Source organism: Rhineura floridana, chromosome 15 (assembly GCF_030035675.1).
Source record: "Rhineura floridana isolate rRhiFlo1 chromosome 15, rRhiFlo1.hap2, whole genome shotgun sequence".
NCBI classification, from domain to species: domain Eukaryota; kingdom Metazoa; phylum Chordata; class Lepidosauria; order Squamata; family Rhineuridae; genus Rhineura; species Rhineura floridana.
The window spans coordinates 10,884,448-10,904,273 of record NC_084494.1 but is presented as its reverse complement, the minus strand read 5'-3'; the positions used below and the strand labels follow the sequence as shown (position 1 = coordinate 10,904,273).

Genomic DNA, 19,826 nt, shown 5'->3' with positions numbered 1-19,826 from the left:
ATTTGGGGACCCACTCTCTAATTTTATGCCATATATCTGTAGGGGGCTAGTGTTGCTGCTGTGACTCACCTTAGGTCAGGCTGCAACCCATCAGTGGGTCCCTACCCACTAGTTGAAGACCCGTGCAGTAAAGGACACAAACATCACACACACAAACATACATATTTACACACATTCAAATAGGATCTGCAACAATATAAAAAAACCATAAATACCCTGACAGCCATATCATGCAATACAAAATTGACTAAAATGATTTCTTTGAGGGCAATACAAGCATTACAACAAATTCAGTACCTGCATTCTGTCAGTATTATGTCCTAATAACATTCAAAATATGGAATACAAGTATTACAGACTTTCACTAAATGTATCTCTAGCGTTCAGAGTTTCCATTCTACTCTGAGTGATTCAAATTATTCTCCCCCTCCCATTGCCCTGGCTGAATAAGTTGACAACCTGTCTTTTATAAAGCCAATTACGTAAAGAAGGTGACTTTATAGATCGCTGGTTGTCAGTAATAAGCATTGTGGCTGCCAAAATCATATTAGCTATTAATTAATAATGAATAACATGTTTTGTACACTTTTAACTGTCCAGGCATCCCCAAAAGCATCCTGGGAATTGAGATACTAAGTGATCTGTCAGAGATCCTACCCCCTCCAAGCCTACAATTCACAGAGTTCCATGGGGAGAAGGAATAACTATTAAACCAGTTTGTCTGTGGGATAGATAATCTTGCACTTATTTATTTAATCAATTTATACCCACCTTTTTGCCATAGTACTCAAAGTGGTTTACAGCAACCATTCAAAGCAATAAACAAATTATAAATCTAGCAATTCACAGGAGCAGCAGATAAAAATTAGTCTACTGATTTAAAAAGCTAAGAGCTTTCTGTAAGTTTCAACTTACAATGAAAGGAAGGCAGAAAGAGAGACTAGCAGGCCTTCACAAGAAGAGTATTCAAAAGCTGTGCCACCACTGAGAAGGCCTTTGGGAGATTTATTGTTCCCAGTAACACTCCCTAGGCAGAACTTCAGAGCTGCAAAACGGTTCATTACACCAGTTTCCACCTGGTGGGTCCTCAACACCCCAGGGAGGAAAGGGCTCTTCTTATCACAGGGTCCCTTCCATGATACTCAGCCCTTGTTAATTCCCTTTGTTGTCTCTGACTTGCCACTGAGGCTGTAACCTCAGACCTTCATCCCAACCTGCCTTTTTCTCTCTCACAGCTGTTCCTCTCGCAGCTGTCTTGCTCTCCAGCCCTGCTTGGCCTCTGTAACTGCCAGTGTTCTCTCTCTGTCCTCCCTCTGTCCCTCTCCCTTTCGATACTCTGCTCCAGCAGCGTTACTGGGCCAGAAGTTCTCCCCCTCTTGCCTCCTTATCTCTCTTTTCCTCCTCGTCTTCTCTCTGTGGTTTGCTCCTTCCATCGCCCTCTCCCACCTGCTGTCTTTTGTGAGGCTGCAGTGAATGTGCGAGGATGCCGCCCACACCTTTGCTATGGCTTGCTGCTTCCAGTTTCATAACAGTGAAATGCTTTTGTATTAGGGGTCTAATACTTCTTCAGGTCCCGACTCCCTAGTGTTTCAAAGAGAAACAAAATTCAATTTTTCCCTGCACTTACCCTTCAGGCTTAACAAGAAATGTGTATGTTGGGTCCTCTGGTATCCATGCCCAATTGCAGGGCCAGCCCAAGCCTTTTGCTGTCTGAGCAAAGGATAAGATGGTGGATCTCCATGTTCCTTCTACAAAAGACAGCTGGGCTGATAATTGAATCTTGCTTCAACAATGCAGGCAAGGCAGTGTCCTCTCCTGGCCCTGAAGGCAGTAGGCTAGCTTAGGGAAGACCACATGGCACACACAGCTCTGTCCTTTTCCATCTTCCCCTTGCTAACTGCCTCTCACCATTTACTGCCTCAGGTGGCTGCCTCACACAAACGTTTACCTCATAACAGTAGGGTCAGCCCTGCGCACAGGCCTGGCGCCAGTGGGCGGCCAGGTTGGGCACTGGCCCTGGGCCCCTGTTGGCCAAGGGCCCCTGTAGCTGGGAGGATGGAGCTACTGCTCCGCAATCCCCACCAGCATCAGGTCACAACCTGACTCTCCCAGGTTACATCCCCACACACGTGCAGCTGGGGCGTTGCACCGCCTTTGGTGTTGTTGCATGCCTGCCATCACCCATAATGGCATTGGGGACATGTTGAGACTGCCACCACCATTTTGATTGATGGCAGGCATATGCACTGATGTGGCAAGGTGTATTAAAGTGTGTGTGTGGTCTGGCGCCAGCAAAATACAAAGTGGCCATTTACAAACCACTAGCAAAGGATTGCACTGGCTGCATCTTGGAGCTTCCTCCCGCTCCCAATCCGCAGCTGTGGCTAAGAAGGTGGCATACGTGAACAGGGAGATGCCTGATGGCTTCCTTCCTCCTCTCTTTCTCTCTGCAGCGGCTGGAGGAGATCATGAAGAGGACCCGAAAAGCAGATGGAACTGATCCCAAGGTGAGCAGCTCCCCCAGGAAGTGGGACAGGGCCAACGTTTTGTTTTACTTTATTTACTTACATTTGTATCTCTCTTTTCTTCCATTCTGGAACCCAAGGCGGTGGTGGCATAGATGTGGTTCCCAAGTGGTCCCCCATCCAGGCACCGTCCAGACCCAGACCTGCTTAGCTTCACAAAGGCAGTGGCCTCTTGTGCCTTCAGACCACGCATCCGGGGACTGGCTTTCCCTTAAGCGGGTGGTGAGCCACAGTTTGCTGGGCCAACAAAGACTCTTTGGGGCCTGAGGTAGCAGTTGGCAGCCCTCATTGTTAACGAACAGGGGTATGACTCACCCAGTGGCCTTGCACACCTTCTGTGCTTTTCTATGGGGGGTTTGCAGGAGGGCCTTTTGGACCTCAGCTGGCTGCCTCCCACTCTGCATGGCATTGAGAAAGTGGATAGAGAAATTTTTCTCTCTCTCTCTCATAATACTAGAACTCCTGGACATTCAAAGAAGCTGAATGTAGGAAGATTCAGGACAGACCAAAGGAAGTACTTCTTTACTCAGCGCATAGTTAAACTATGGAATTTGCTTCCACAAGACACAGTGATGGCCACCAGCTTGGATGGCTTTAAAAGAAGATTAGACAAATTCATGGAGGACAGGGCTATCAGTGGCTACTAGCCGTGATGGCTGTGCTCTGCCACCCTAGTCAGAGGCAGCATGCTTCTGAAAACCAGTTGCCGGAAGCCTCAGGAGGGGAGAGTGTTCTTGCACTCGGGTCCTGCTTGCGGGCTTCCCCCAGGCCCTGGTTGGCCACTGTGAGAACAGAATGCTGGACTAGATGGGCCACTGGCCTGATCCAGCAGGCTCTTCTTATGCCCCATTTAATGCCACCTATAATCTGCCATCTCATGGTAGGACTGCCTCTCGGCCCCTGAGCTCTTCATCTCAGGGATTTTTGCAGGACTTCCCACAAACAAAGCCCCCCCCCCCAAGGAAACAGTGTTTAAAGCCCTAAACCATGGGTTCCCAAACTGTGGTCTGTGGATCACCAGTAGTCCTTGAGCTTCGTTCAGGTGGTCTATGGCATGCCCACATTAAATATGCATACTGATTTTTAAATTGTATTTGTGTAGCTTCCCTTGTTTCTTATACTTCTATGGAAAGCAAATTGTAATACAATAAAATATAAGATGTAAAAAAAGCAATAAAAATACAATTAAAAATCATACAGCAGCTGGCACAGTGCATTACAGTGAAGTGGTCCACCAAGACCCTCAGCAATTCTGAAGCGGTCCATGGGGAAACAAGTTTGGGAACCACTGCCTAAATCACTTCGGCCCCAAATATCTGAAAGACAACCTCCTTCCCCACAGACCCTCTTGGGCCCGCTTGGTGTTTCCACTGCCCTTAGAAGTATGGGGAGGGGGCGTTGCCACAGAGGTGCGTCTGGTACCTTCATTGCATAGTTTCTGTCGTATGCCGAAAATGCACCTCTTTGCCCTGGCTTTTGAATCCTGAGATAATTCATTTTTAGAACCCACCCTGTTCCTGCGATTGTCATTTGTTTTAAACTGTTTTTAATACTGAATTTTAAATTGTTGTAACTTGCCCTGGGACCTTATGATGAAGGGCAGGTAAGAAATCAAATATATATTTAAAAATAAAAAACGTAAACCAAGCCTGACTTCTCCTGTGGGCTTATTCCAGACTTGCTCACTCCATGCCCTCTGCAGGTGGATGCTAGATAGGTCAGTCAGTCAGGTTTAATTGTTGGAAACCATTGGCCATCACAAAATACAAGCAGCATAGAAGTGCATTTTAGCCCAGGTGGTCCCCAGCACAACATACCCCATGTCTGATCCACTGGGCTGCTAAGGAAATCCTAGACACCTCATATGTAGTGTATTTGTCCCCATCCATGGGCAAGCTACACATTTTCTCCCCATTATTCAAAAAGGAAGCACTCTGGAGAATCAGGCATACTTAACCAGTGGCATTTGGTTTTTTTTGCAGAAGAAAGAGAACAAGAAACTTGTGAATGGGAAGGAAGGGAAACAAGAGGCTGAGATGGGCACAGGTGAGAACTGCCCCTCTTGGAACTGATGCTCTGCTAACACTGAAAGGGCAAGATCAAAGGATGTTTTTGGAACATGGCCACCTGCAGTTCTGGGTTCAGAAGTTATCAGGACCTAACTCCAAGAAAATGATGTTGCTTTCTAGTCAGCCGTACTTTTCTCTAGGTTGTGTCAATAACAAGTAGCCAGGGAAAGGTGGGAGCTGAAATCACAGGTTGCAGAGGGAAGTCTTTGTAGCACTTGCAAGCCAGTTGAAAGGCTACGTGGCAAATGAGTTGTTGCATGAGAAAGACAGAAAGGTTTTGTTGAACCTCAAGGCCAACGTCTCTGGCCCTGGTCTCTAAGGCCACTCATGGCCCATAACAAAGCCCTTTCCTACATTTCCTAGATGGAGAAAAACGCCCTGGAAACCTTCCCAAGGAAGAGGAACTGCCTGAAATGCAGGGGTCGAGTCCAGCCAGTCACCAAAGGCCAGCCCCTGAGGGGACACAGCACAGGTACAACTAACTTCCCGTGGGAATGCAATGTTCTCAGCTCAAATCAGCCCCAGCTCCCGCACTGCAGGAGTGGCCACGGTTGCCACTTCCCTGGGGCTCTGTAAGGGACAACTCAGCTTAAGCCTTGACTCCCTTGCAAGGTCAGGCAGTCTCCTTGGCATCAGTGACATGACCTTGGGGCAGAAGTGGATGCTAGCATTGTCCTTGGAGGAAGGGGGTCAGCCACTTCCCTCTCTACAGAATTTCTAGCTTATCAAGCTTGAGTTCAGCCGCCACGTCATCCCTGAAGTATACAAATCTGCCCTTAGATACCCGTAACGTGCTTTAAACCCCTTTGTGAAATCACAGGGTGATAGTCATCACTAGTTCTACTCAGAGCAGACTCACTGAACAGGACTAACTTAAGTTCATGACTTCAATGGGTCTGTGCTGAGGAAGTCTCAGCTGAATACAACCCACAGTGAAGATGGTTAAAAAAAATAGATAAGAGGCCATCTGGCTGATAGATACGTGGGTGAGCAGAATATGGCAGGGGGGTGGGTGTCTTGCCTGAGAGTTTAGGGGGACAAAGAAACTGGGTTTTTTGGGGGGGTGATTGCGGAATAAGCATACAGATTTTTATTTTTAAGATTCATCTGTATTACAGTTTCTAATTAGGATGCAGACAAACTGGAACAGTTCAGAGGAGTCCAACAAGGATGATCAGGGGACTGGAAACAAAGCCCTATGAGGAGAGACTGAAAGAACTGGGCATGTTTAGCCTGGAGAAGAGAAGACTGAGGGGAGATATGATAGCACTCTTCAAGTACATGAAAGGTTGTCACACAGAGGAGGGCCGGGATCTCTTCTCGATCGTCCCAGAGTACAGGACACGGAATAATGGGCTCAAGTTGCAGGAAGCCAGATTTCCACTGGACATCAGGAAAAACTTCCTAACTGTTAGAGCCATACGACAATGGAACCAATTACCTAGAGAGGTAGTGGGCTCTCTGACACTGGAGGCATTCAAGAGGCAGCTGGACAGCCATCTGTCAGGAATGCTTTGATTTGGATTCCTGCATTGAGCAGGGGGTTGGACTTGATTTCCTTATAGGCCCCTTCCAACTCTACTATTCTATGATTCTATCTTGTAAAGAGAAGATGAATAATTCTGGTATACTTGTTGATGAACATTGGAAAGCGGTTTTATTCTAGTGGGGACAAGGGAGTCTGCAGATAGGCTGGAAAGTGAGTGGGCAATACCTGGTGGGATCTCAGAACACAGAGGAAGATTTCGAGTGTGACTCCCAGGAGCAGAATGATTATGCAGAGTGTATGTAACTTGTGGAGGGGTTGATAATGATTGCAGAGTTCAGCTCTCCACTATACAGGGTTTTTAATTCTTCCTATCTTGGCTTTTTCTGCCCTCTTTGACATGGGCTTGCTTGTCACACCTCAGTTTGACATGCTCCACCCTCGTTCCGTTGCAGCTCCCCTGTGACTGCTGCCCTGTCCCTGGTGAACGGCCTGCAGCCCGGCAAACATGAGAATGGCTTTTCCTCCCCCAAGGAGCCCAGTGGGCGAGAGCACTCTGGAAGCCCTGGACTGAGCATGACTGACGAGCCCATCCTGCCTTTCACCAACAAGGAGCCCTTCCTCAGCAAAGCGGTAGCCAAGGCCCCACAGATCACAGGTAAGATACTGCCCCTTCTCCGTCCACATCTTGAGAGCTGGCATAGTTCAGGGCCTCAATAGCTGGCACCTCGAACCATCAGCAAGTAAAGCCCATGCTTTCTGTGTCGAAAACAGGCCCAGCAAGTGCCTTGAACAAAAGGAGCAGCAGCAGGCAAATGGCCTGGAAGTCAGTGCAGAGAGTAGGAACATTTTTATTTTATTTAGTTAAAATATTTATAAACCACCCTGTTTTGTAAACATACAAGGTGATATACAGCATACAAAATTGCAACAATGAAAACATCCATAAATAGCTGGTAAAAAGAAATGCACATTTTAAAGGCCTGTCTGAATAACACCCATTTTTAGGAGACATCTAAAAGACGGCAGGAGTTCCACAGGGCGGGGCCTGCCACACAACGGTCCCGGTCCCTAGTAAAAACCATCCATCATCATCATCATCATCACTTTATTGCTGGCCTTAGGCCATCGCAACGTGCATACAAAGTTAAAACATCAACGGAGCAATAACAACACAATTAAAATTTGCAATGGAAAATAAAACCCAAATAGGACATTAAAACCAATAAGCCTTAAGCAGCCTGTAAATCCATTGTAGTTAAGTATTTAGCCCTCAGGTTTTGAGGGTTTTGAGCAGCGAAGGCAAATCTAGCCACATAATAAGAAACCCTATAATCATTATCTCCTAAAAGAAATGGAATAAAATGATCATCCAAGCCAGGCCCTTGGTGATTTATTCAGATATTAAGGAACACAGCTCTAGGATGGGAGTAGATCGGGCAATCAAATAAATAATGAGATAGATCTTCCACATTCCCAGTTTGATATATACATAAGCATTGTTCATATGAGGTATGTTGATAACGCCCTGCTAACCATGCAGTTGTCATAATTTGAAATCTCAACGCAGTAAATGAATATCTTAATTTTACCGGGAATTGATATGTTAAATAATTTGCCAGTTTATGATCAAATTTAAATGAACTGTACCATCTAGAAAACTTCGAGTTTAAAATTGACAAGCCATCCAGCCACACGCAATGATTCACTATATGGTCATGTATATTATACCTATAAAGCTCAGAAATTGTATGTATGGGAATATGATATTGTGAAAGGATCAACCGAAATTTGGAGGACCAGTAGTTACTTACTACTGCCACATCAAAACAAGATCTCACCAATATCCTTAAAGACGAGTTTGCTAAGATAGCCCAGTAGCGTAATAAAGATTTATGTATATAAGCGCTAACTGGGAGTAAACCAGTTTCGGCTCTCAAAAACGCAGATGGGGTACCCGGCGGAAGATTTAAAAGACGTCTAATGAAATTATTTTGGATAGCATCTAACACAGAAAAGGAAGGTACTGACCAACCCCAAATTGGTGCCCCATATGTAATCTGGGGCAAAATCTTATTTTGAAAAATTTTTAGAGCTGGGGCCACCATATGCCCCCCTTCCGTCCTATAAAATTTTAGTAAGGAACCTATCGCTTTAGCGGCCGACAATTTAATGGCCGACAAATGAGTTTTCCAAGCTAAGGTGTCTTGAAAGTTAATTCCAAGATACTTAAATGATCTGCATTGGTCTATTGGATGGTTCCCAATAGACCATTTATGCTTTTGATATCTCTTGCCGAAAACCATTATTTTTGTTTTCCTATAATTGATTTGCAGGCCTTCGTTGTTACAATAGCAGTCTAACTTTGACAATAGCCTTCTCAAACCTATAGGAGTAAGAGAAAGGAGGATCATATCATCTGCATATAAAAGAGTGGTGATCTTTCTGTTACCTGCAGAGGGTGGAAAAAATTTTAAACCCTCCATTTCATGTACTATATCATTCAGATATAGATTAAATAGAGTAGGCGCCAGCAGGCAGCCTTGTCTAACACCTTTCCCCACTGTTATTGGGTCAGTCAGGTTGTTACCCACTCTAATTTTAAGGGTGTTATTAGAATATAATTCTTTAATTAGGTATAGTAGACGTTTGTTGATATTAGTACCCAACAGCTTGGCCCATAAACGATCTGTATCAACAGAGTCAAACGCCGCCACAAGATCAACAAAAGCGGCGTATAGGTGTTTTGTAGGGCCAGCCACCGATTGTCTTGCAAGGAAATAAACCATCCAAACCTCAGGGGCATGAGAAGTGCCCCATCAGACGGACCTGGAGTGGAGTGTAAGGGATCAGACGAGGTACTTTGGGCCCAAGTTGTTGAGGGCTTTGTGAATTAGCACAAGAACCTTGAAGCTACCAGTAGCAACCATGATCTGTCTAGCTCAGTATTGCCCACTGCCAGTAGGGCCTGGTGCCCATAGGGATTGGTAGGGCAGAAGGCAGGAAGGCCAACAATAGGTGTAGACGGAGCAAACTAATTCTAGTTTTGCCTCCACCTCCCTTCCTGCCGAGTTCTACGAGGGCAACACTGAAACTGAGGAGGAGTAAGAAGGCAAGCAGGTGGGGGATGTCTGAAAGCCGACTGATGGTGGTGGAGCAGTGCCCCACTTGCCCTAACAGACCAGCCCCCACTGCCTGCTACCTTGACTCCAGCAACCCAAGCTTCTGAGAAGCCACCATCCACACCTAGAAAAGGGCAGGTGGGAGTTAAAGTGGTTTGGGGGCCAACTTATCTTTCGGAGAACGAGGCAGGCGAAAGGACCCTCTGCAGCCCTTCAAGTCTCTGATCTTTGGGGGTTTTGTCTTACTTCTTTCTGTTCCAGAGGTTCTGTAAAGCAGTGATGCCACCCTCCCCCACCCCAAAGGACGGGTGCGACAATGTGCCAACTCCAGGCTAGCTCTAACCAGAAGATAACAGCCAGATGCCTCCCACCCTGCAAGGATCGAGGAGGCGTAGGGAGCCACGGACTCTCCTCTTCCTCTTACTGTTCTCATTTTATGATTATGATCATTTTTTTAATATGCACCTTATCAGACTGACCCTCTACCCATAGCTCATCCCACAGACTGTATAATCACATAGTTATTTAACTGGCTGGGTACAAAGGATGTGAATAATGTACATAAAACGTCAGTGTTAGCACGGGATGGCGCAAGCAGCTGCCTTTGTGCCACTGCTGCTCCCAAACATGTATTGGTGGGAGACGCTTTTGGTGGGTTTCTTTCTTTATTTTTTACTTTTAAGGTGCACTGAGTCACAACAGGGGCGATTGGATCTCTGCACGCAGTTGGGGTCTGTGTGCAAGTGTGTGTCTGTTACAGCCAATGGAAAGTGTCTAGATTTCTAATTTAAACTCTCATCATTGGTCCCAGCCAGGATACCTGCAGGATTTGTGTGTGTGTGTGTGTGTGTGTGTGTGCGCGCGTGCGTGCGTGCGTGCCACGGTTAGCCACTCAACAACTGCCGTTGTTCTACACCCTGTGGTTTTTTTGGGGTGCTGCTGTTTCTGTGTGTGCGTGTGTGCGATGGCTGGGGCTGTGTTGCGCTCAGAGTCATTATGACAGTATTATGCATCTGAACAAACTTTTGTGGACAATAAAATGGAGAAATGACCGTTTTCTTATTTTCTTTTGGCTGGATGTTTGCAAACTGTGTTGGGTTTACCCACTGGAGGGATTGGGATGTATTAAGCAGTCTCATGCCACCAGCTCTTTGACCTCCAATACAGTTTAACTCCTACCATTTGGGGCTATGGGGCAGTACTTCTGTGCCCTGTCCCAGGCCACTGTGCACCAGTGTAGCCCTTTGGACGTGAGGAATTCAGATGCTGGAGGTGGGTGGGGATAGCCAAGTGCTGGGGGGACAAAATGGAGGAGAGGCAGATGGGAATCTGAAGTGGTGAAATAGGAGAGCCACTGTGAAACAAGAGTGGGCACAATTCAGAAATGACGAAAAAGAAAAATCTTGAGCTGTGTACACACCATCCATTTAAAGCAAATGATATCCCACGAAGAATCCTGGGAACTAAATGTTGTTTTTTAAGGGCGCTGGGAATTGTAGCTCTGTGAGATTCCCAGGATCCTTGGTTAATTTTTCACTCTGATGACCAATTTAGACAATCATCAGAATCAAGTGGCAAAGCTTTCCTGGACTGTACCACTGCAAGATAAAGAGAGGGGGAGGCTGAAACCATTCTGCTTGCGACTTCCTTTTTCTCTGTGTAAGGAGTTTTCTGTGTGTGGGAGTACTAAATATAGAAGGCAGCCCCTGCCCCTGCATATGACCAAGAATCAGGAGTCTAGGATGGGGCTATGCAAAGGAACAGGCCATCTCTTCATGGCTGGGCTCACCAGCAAGCAACCCCCTCTGCACCCCATATTTCCTCCTATATGAGTGAAATGGCTGGAACAATGTCTAATAAAGCAATGAACTGGAGGGTAATAATGTTCCCTTCACTGCCAGGAGTGTCGTACGGTGGGGAAAAACAATGTCCTCCCTCCTTCGGGAAGACAGCTCTGAGGTTATTATGGAGGAGAAGGGCATGGGTATGAATGCAGAGGAGAGCTCCTAGGTTGAGAGTCAAGGAGCATGCCTCTCCTTGAGGCCTAGAGGACAGCAGCTTGGGGGAAAGGACTCAGTTTCTGAAAAGTAAGCCTGGCCCCAATTCTTGCTTCCTGCTCCTCCCAATTGTCTTCCCAACACCACACACACACGCCAAGCTTGGTGAGTCCAACATAAACACCATGCTATGTTTTGCTTTCAATGGCTACATACTGTCTCTACTGTCACAAGGTGGTATGTTTCTATTCAATACCAATGAGTAGGAATGACAAGTGGGAAGAGTGCTCTTGCGCTCAGGTCCTGCTTGTGAGTTTCTCTCAGGCATCTGGTTGGCCACTGTGAGGACAGGATACTGGACATGATCTTGTTCAAGATCATCAACACTGACAAGAAAAAGCACTGTCTTTGCAGGCAATATGTCTGCATTATGCGCTCACTAGCATGGGTTTGAACGGCAACATTGCATTTTCTGAACTGTGGAGAACTGTTTTTGTTGTTGTTATGTGCCTTCAAGTCGGTTATGACTTACGGTGACCTTATAAATCAGTGACCTCCAAGAGCATCTGTCGTGAACCACCCTGTTCAGATCTTGTAAGTTCAGGTCTGTGGCTTCCTTTATGGAGTCAATCCATCTCTTGTTTGGCCTTCCTCTTTTTCTACTCCCTTCTGTTTTTCCCAGCATTATTGTCTTTTCTAGTGAATCAGGTCTTCTCATGATGTGTTCAAAGTATGATAATCTCAGTTTCATTATTTTAGCTTCTAGTGACAGTTCTGGTTTAATTTGTTCTAACACCCAATTATTTGTCTTTTTTGCAGTCCATGGTATGTGCAAAGCTCTCCTCCAGCACCACATTTCAAATGAGTAGATTTTTCTCTTATCTGCTTTTTTCATTGTCCAACTTTCACATCCATACATAGAGATGGGGAATACCATGGTCTGAATGATCCTGACTTTAATGTTATGTGATACATCTTTGCATTTGAGGACCTTTTCTAGTTCTCTCATAGCCGCCCTCCCCAGTCCTAGCCTTCTTCTGATTTCTTGACTATTGTCTCCTTTTTGGTTAATGACTGTGCCACGGTATTGATAGTCCTTGAGAAGTTCAATGTCCTTGTTGTCAACTTTAAAGGTATATAACTCTTCTGTTGTCATTTTGTCTTTTTGACGTTCAGCTGTAGTCCTGCTTTTGTGCTTTCCTCTTTAATGCTTTTGTGCTTTCCTCTTTAACTTTCATCAGCTTTTGTTTCAAATCATTACTGGTTTCTGCTAGTAGTATGGTATTGTCTGCATATCTTAAATTAATGATATTTCTGTTACTGTGTCTTAAACTCTCTGCCACTGAAGGAACTCTGATCCAGTCTGGAAGAAAACTCTGCTGTTCTGAAAGTAGGGCAATTCAGCTTGTTTATCTGTGGAAGGTCCTTTATTATGCAGAGAGGGACCAGTGCTGAAGCTACCATAGGAACATAGGAGGCTGCCTTATGTTGAATCAGACCAGTGGTCCATCTAGCTCAGTTTTGTCTGCACTGACTGGCAGCGGCTCTCTAGGTTTTCAGGCAGCGTTCTCTCCCAGCTCTGCCTGAAGATGCAAGGGATTGAACCTGGGACCTTTTGTGTACAAAGTGGATGCTCTACCATTGACCTACGGGCCTCCCTTTGTCCCTTGTGCTCGGCTCAAAGCCTTTCCAGCTATTGATCTTCTCTCTATTAGGTGCAATCCCACAACACACAGGGGATGTCACTTGATTCCAGTTTATGAAAGTACAGCAATCAAATTGCCTCCCACCTGGAAAAATAAGCCTGCTCAATGACAGAGGAAGGTTGTGAAAAGCAGGGCTGTGGAGTCGGTACGCCAAACCTTCGACTCCGACTCCTCTATTTTTCTACTGTCCGACTCCGACCACCCAAAATTGCTTCCAACTCCACAGCCCTGGAAAGGGCTGTAAATGTCTTTTTAAATTGGAAGCTCTCATAGGAGCATTTTTATCGCTGCCTGAATATGCGCTGATCTTGGCATCACAGCATTTGTCTTCATCTGGGTCCTGTGTCATACACTGACACACAAAATGTTTTCCATCTTGAGTTATGGTGAAATGCTCAACTACAGCTGACTTCATGGGAATGTTCTTTGACATTTTGAATTTATATTTTAAAAAATTGTCAATCAAAATTTATTTTGAAGTCGGAGTCGGTACATTTCTTTCGATTCCGACTCCACCCAAAATTGCTTCCAACTCTGACTCCACAGCCCTGGTGAAAAGGTCCTCAGGTGCACAGGGAGACTTGATGAGGAGGGCTGGCTTCCCATCATGGACATTGCCTCCATTGGTGATGGAGCCAAGTGATGGGAAGTTGACAGGAAGCGAGGCCAACAAAAGCCCCTCCCCCACTAATCTGCATCAGGGCATGGCCACTGGATTGGGCTGATGGGAGTTGTAGTTCAAAAAAGTAACTTTGCCAAGCTCTGCCTATAGCCTATAAAAGAATCAATAAAAATGCAATTAAAAAATAGTATATTTAATGTGGACATATTGCAGATCACCCAAATGAAGCTCACAGCCCACTGGTAGTCCAGAGAACCTCTGGTTTGGCAACCTCTGGTCCACCACACTGATTCCCTCTCCAGGTATAACTAGATGCATTATTCTGACATGGTGCAACAGCGGTGGGAAACCTTTTTCAGCATGAGGGCCACATTCCCTTCTGGGCAACCTTCTGAGGGCCACGTGCTGGTAGTGGGTAGGGGCAGAGGCAAAAGTGGGTGGGGCAATGAATGTAAATGTCACGCCTTGCAGGACCAGGCCCCCAGGTACTCAGCCAGCTGATGCTGATATCATCCACCTGTCTCTTCCCTGGAGGGGATACATAAGCTGGCTGGCTGAGGTGGTTTGGGAGACCCAGTGCCTGCAGGAAGAAGGGGACCACCACCGCCCAGGGAAGAAGAGCTGTATGCTGCTGCTGGCCTACTGGCCAGCCGGCCAGCTTGCTGGCTTGTTGCTGCTGCTTGGCTACCACCATCGCCCTCTCCCTGTTGGACTTCTGCTTTGCAGGCTGTCACGCCCTGCAGGACCAGGCCCCCAGGTATCCAGGACTTCTGCTTTGCAGACTGCCTGGCTTTTTGTGGGTCTTGAGTTATGTGCCTGGGAGAGAGGACTCAGAGCCAAGTGGGGGGACTTGAGGGCCCCCCAATTTGTATAGCATTGTGAGGAGGACTTGCCAGGTAAGGGGAGCGTGGCCCAGGCAGTTAATGGCTATGCCTTGTTCTGGTTCTCCCCACACCTGCAGGTTTGTTGGTTGCCCTATCAGCCAGCTCTCGGCCCTCTGGATGCTGCTCCTAAATGCCAGATGGGTGCATAATAAGATCTCCCTCATTCATGATTTAATTGTGGATGAGGCAGCAGATCTGACATGTATACCCAAGACCTGGGTGGGTGAGCAGGGAGGAGTCAGTCTCTCCCAGCTATGCCCGCCAGGGTACCTGGTTCAGCATCAGGACAGACCTGAGGGTCGGGGTTTTTTTTTTTTGCTGTGGTCTATAGGAGCTCCATCTCGCTCTGCAAACTCCCTGTCCATGTGACTACTGGTCTGGAGTGTTTGCACCTTATGTTGGGTCAGCGGGACAGACTGGAGATTCTGTTGGCGTACCGCCCACCCCGCTGCCCAACAGACTCCCTAGCTGAGCTGATGGAGGTGGTCACGGGTGTACAGTTGAGATCCCCCAGACTGTTGGTTCTGAGGGATGTCAACATCCATGCTGAGGCCACCTTATCCGGGGCGGCTCAGGATTTCATGGTCTCCATGCCAACCATGGGACTGTCCCAATATGCCATTGCTTTGTATGCAAAAGGTCCCCGGTTCAACCCCCAGCATCAACAATACTGTGCTGGGTAGACTGTCTCAATATAAGGCAGCTGCCTATGCTCCTGTCTGGGAAAGACTGTCGCTCTGCAGCAGAGCAGTTGCTTTGCATGCAGAAGGTCCCAGGTTTAATATTCAGGTTGGGCTGGGAGAGGCCCTTGTCTGAAATCCTGAAGAGCCACTGGCAATCAGTAAATACCAGGGTGAGGACAGATGTGGCCCAGCGCAGGCCCCTATTTAGCATGCAGGCCACTTTCTCCAAGCCATAGCCACCTGCCCCACACTTAATGACAGGTGTGGGGCAGGTAGAGCTGTGGCTGGATTGGCTGCACGACTGAATTGCCAGAAAGGAACTCAATAGTGCAGCCGATCCCTACCGAAAGCACCTTTGCTGGGCATTGGGCTGGCAAAGCCCCTTCTGCTGTGGTTCCCGGTTGCAGCTGGCCGGCTGTTGGGTGCTTGGGAAGCACTGTGCAAGGGATGATGGATGATTGTCAGTCAGATGATGGACAAGTGAGTTTTCCTGCCCAGCTGACAACGTTTATTTATTTATTTATTTATTGCACTTGTATACCACCCCATAGCTGAAGCTCTCTGGGCGGTTTACAGCAACCAAAGTTGGCCCGTGTAGGGGTAGGAATGGATAGTGATCCAGCCCACTGGGCCAAAAAGGTTCCCCTAGCACAGACAATACTGACTGAGATGGGTCAAGGGTCTGGCTTCATAGAATAGTAGAGTTGGAAGGGGCCTATAAGGCCATCAAGTCCAACCCCTGCTCAATGCAGGAATCCAAATCAAAGCATTCCTGACAGATGGCTGTCCAGCTGCCTCTTGAATGCCTCCAGTGTCGGAGAGCACACTACTTCTCTAGGTAATTGGTTCCAGTGTCATATGGCTTGATACAAAGCAGCTTCCTACATTCGTAAGGTGGTTGGTTGGTTGGCATCCAGCCAGTGGAAGCTCTACTCAGCTCTGCTTTGCCAGCTCACATCATAGGGGCTGGTGCATAATAGTCCCCACACCAGCTTCAACTGGGCTTGTAGGAACACTTTTTCCTCTCCCAGGAGCATTGCTCTGTGGTCAGCCACTTTGGATAATTCCTCTGCCCATTCCCACACCCAGCCAGGATGTAGGTACATAAAAAGCTGCTTTATCCAAGCCAATATTTTCTGTCTAGCTTTGTCTACACTGGGCTTCCCCAACTTGGTGTCCTCTAGATGCTGTTGGGCAGACTAGAAGTCCTGTCCTCCTTGACTATTGGCCATTCTGGCAGAGGCTGATGGGAGGTGGGAGTCCGGCAACATCTGGAGGATACCAGATTGGAGAAGCTTGTTTACATTGATGGACAGACGCATTTCTGGAAAAGACTATTGCCTGAAACCCAGGCCTACAGGGACACTTCAGGCCTACTTGGAAATTTACATTATTGATCTTGGGATGTTTTGCACGCAAGGCGTCTCTTGTCTAGGTAGAAGATATGTGGATCATCTGACGCAGACCACTGCCAGAACCAGATCATTGGACTAGAACAGGCCAGGAGCATTTTCACTTGAGTGGCCATCTCAAAATTTGTCTCTAGCAACCACAAATCTGGGCAACAAAAATTCAAACAAGGATGGTGCCAGAAATGGAGTACATGGACCCCAAAAGATGGTAGCTTGGGATTGGAGGGTCTCTTGACTAGTAGCTCTTAAGCTGGGTCTGGGGAACCTGGTGCCCTCTAGATGTTCTCAGCTCCACCCAGCGATGGCCAGAGAGGGCTGCAGGTAGCTTCCCCTTGAGTCTCCATATGGGATGGAGTTCTTCTGACCTAGTCATTCCAAGAATTCCTCTTTATTTCCCACCTTTGAATGGGGTTGCCATTTGTTACATCTCTGCATGAGTTACTGCAGGGATGGCTAATCCTTTTTGCCCTGAAGGTCATATTGAGGGCTGCCCACCCCCCTGAGGGCTGCATGCCAGTGGTAGGGGATGGCCAAGGCACATTTGTGCTGACCGAAGTCCTGACAAAGCACTATCTTGCAGAGTGCTACATAGGATGTAGCAGGCACTGCCCATCCGCCCAAGGATTGTGCCTGCAAATCTCCTCTTGGCTGAGCCAGCTTTTTACCTGACCTACTCTTGATGTCATATATGATGTCAGAGATGCAACAGGTGAGTGTAATTTGACCGAAATGGCCTCGTGGGTCAAATAAGGAGGCCTTGTAGGTCTACTTAGGCCCATGGGCCAGAGATTCCCTGCTCTGTGCTGGGGCACCCATTACTTCCTATGTATTCAGGTTTTGGATGTAACACATGTCTGTCTTCCCATAGATAGCATACTTGGTGCTGTCGTTGGCTTTGATAAGTCGTGAGTAGCTCGTCCCTCTAAATGGTTTCTGAATACATGGTCGTAATGTCATTGTGAACAAGATTTATCAGCTGGACCATTTCTGGCTTTTTGTGTTCTGCCTCTGACATGGAGGAATTGCCTACTTGTCAGTAGCAGACAGCTTGACAAAAGATAGTTCTCTTCTTCTTAGGCCAAAAATGACTATTTGGAAGATTAGTAAGTTGGAGTAAAAAATGGAGTAAAAAAAAATACTGCAGTGTGTTCTACATGGGGCTGTCCTTGAAGACAGTTCAAAAGTTTCTGCTGGTGCAAAATGCTACCACTAGACTACTGGGCAGCAGAACTAAGTTTGATTCATGACTCCATTGTGAAAAACAAGTGCACTGGCCGCTGGTTAGCTACCAGGTCCAATTTAAGGTGCTCACTTTGGTATATAAAGCTCTATGCAGCTTGGGGTCTGGGTACCTAGAGATACCACCTCGCCCTGTATATGCCAGCCTGTAAAGAACTATGCAGGATACCCTACTGGTAGTGCCATTCTTAACTGTATGTGCCATCGTCACCCATGGTAGAGCCTTCTATAACATGGCTCCCTGCTTAGGGAATTCCTTCCTGTTGGGTGGTGATGCTACATTGACATGTTTTCATCACCTACTGAAAACGTGTCTGTTCTATTTGACATACGAGGGTTAATAAGACGATGGCGTCTTGTGATTCTGTAGTCTGCTGCTGATTATTCTGAATTTTATTGCTGAGGTTTTGTTCGTTTTTCCACTACCCTGGACTTTTCTTGAAAGATGGTCTACAAATATATTACCAGTAAAAGACTGCACATAAGTTGGTTGTTCTTGTAAATGGCAGTTGTTCTTGCGCAGTTGGTATCCCTGTAGTAGTTGGAGCCCTGGGTTACACCCCAGCCGGAATTGCAGCTGGATCCATGGCTGCAAAACTGAGGTCTGCAGCTGCTGTTGTAAATGGAGGAGGAGTGGGCCCTGGGGGTGTTGTTACCACACTGCAATCAATTGGTATGTCTACCATTCTGGGGTATGTGTGTGATGCAGTGATTGGCTTTATCCTTTATGACTTCCTTTCTCTCATTGTTTTTCTCTGGCTCCTTTCATCCCAGGTGCAGCAGGGGTGCCAGGTGCAGCAACAGCTGGAGGAGTAGTGCTGGGTGCCTTAGGGGACAGCCTCAGCTGAAAAACCAAGGCAACTCTTTGTCCTTGGAAAGAGGAAATGGAACATTTGCCTAAAGATGCTTCCTGATTAGCTGGGGAAAAAAGTAGAGGATTTGGCTTTGTTTTTGCTGTTAGCTAATACTACATGATAGCAATTCTTATGTCATGAGCAGGCAGTTGAAAGCTGAGATGTGCATGACAAATACTCTATACACCAGGGGCCAGTGTTAATAACAAACCCTTGGCTTAACGTCAATGCCTTCCAGACCACCTGATCATTTACTGCTTTTCCAGATAAATATGGTGTGTGGCCCTGTAAAAAAAAATAATCGCCTTTGAAATGTGGTGTTGGAGGAGAGCTTTGTGCATACCACGGACTGCGAAAAAGACAAATAATTGGGTGTCAGAACAAATTAAACTAGAACTGTCACTAGAAGCTAAAATGATGAAACTGAGGTTATCATACTTTGGACACATAATGAGAAGACATGATTCCCTAGAAGACAATAACTCCGGGAAAAACAGAAGGGAATAGAAAAAGAGGAAGACCAAACAAGAGATGGATTGATTCCATAAAGGAAGCCACAGACCTGAACTTACAAGATGTGAACAGGGTGGTTCATGACACATGCTACTGGAGGTCTCTGATTCATAGGGTCGCCATAAGTCATAATCGACTTGAAGGCACATAACAACCCATCAGTTACTAGCCAAAAGGGCAAAGTGAACATGCACCCTGTGTGTTATAGAACCTTTTTACGACCAAGTGGCGATGAAACTCTCCTGTGGTGATATGGTCAACTATGCCTCTGGACACCAATTTAGCCACTTGGTAATCATCCTTAATTGGCTGTTGCTCTAATAATGTAAACAATGCCTGTTATAAGGACCACCTTGACTGTAAAGCAGTTGTACCTCGTTGGAACACAATAGAATTGCATCAGAAAAGAGGTATCCCCACCTACAGGCAAGTCTAGTTAGTGTCAACTGGAAAATTGTTTTTAGCTCCACTACTTATTGTATTAAATTGCTTGAACAAAGCTTTATCCACACCAGTGTTTCAGTTGATTATCATGTCTGTGGATGCAAAACTACATATTTGGTGACATGCGGGGACTAATCTCACCCATCCTTGGTGTGCGGAAAGTAAAAAAGTTTTGCTAACTTTTAACAAAAAAAAGCATGTACGGTTAAGGAGAAAGCAACTTCAGTGGCCTCTTGCATTCCCAAATGTTTAATACTTGCTTCCCAGTAA

At 46.5% G+C, this 19,826-nt stretch overlaps 1 protein-coding gene across 5 annotated transcripts in view; it reads left to right on the top strand.

The window, feature by feature from the left end:
- The window catches only part of MAP7D1 (MAP7 domain containing 1), a 99,106-nt gene extending 79,536 nt beyond the window's left edge, over window positions 1-19,570 (top strand). For 3 of the 5 annotated variants that reach the window (XM_061596926.1, XM_061596928.1, XM_061596924.1), the window contains 5 exons: window positions 2,454-2,507; window positions 4,508-4,571; window positions 4,958-5,066; window positions 6,536-6,738; window positions 18,520-19,570. In XM_061596926.1, the coding sequence (XP_061452910.1) occupies window positions 2,454-2,507; window positions 4,508-4,571; window positions 4,958-5,066; window positions 6,536-6,738; window positions 18,520-18,593 (504 nt within the window). In that variant the 3' untranslated portion in view covers window positions 18,594-19,570. Of the gene's footprint in view, window positions 1-2,453; window positions 2,508-4,507; window positions 4,572-4,957; window positions 5,067-6,535; window positions 6,739-9,463; window positions 10,255-18,519 lie in introns of those variants that run through there. The other 2 variants (XM_061596925.1, XM_061596927.1) reach the window with 2 other exon arrangements.
- The last annotated feature ends 256 nt before the right edge of the window (window positions 19,571-19,826 follow it).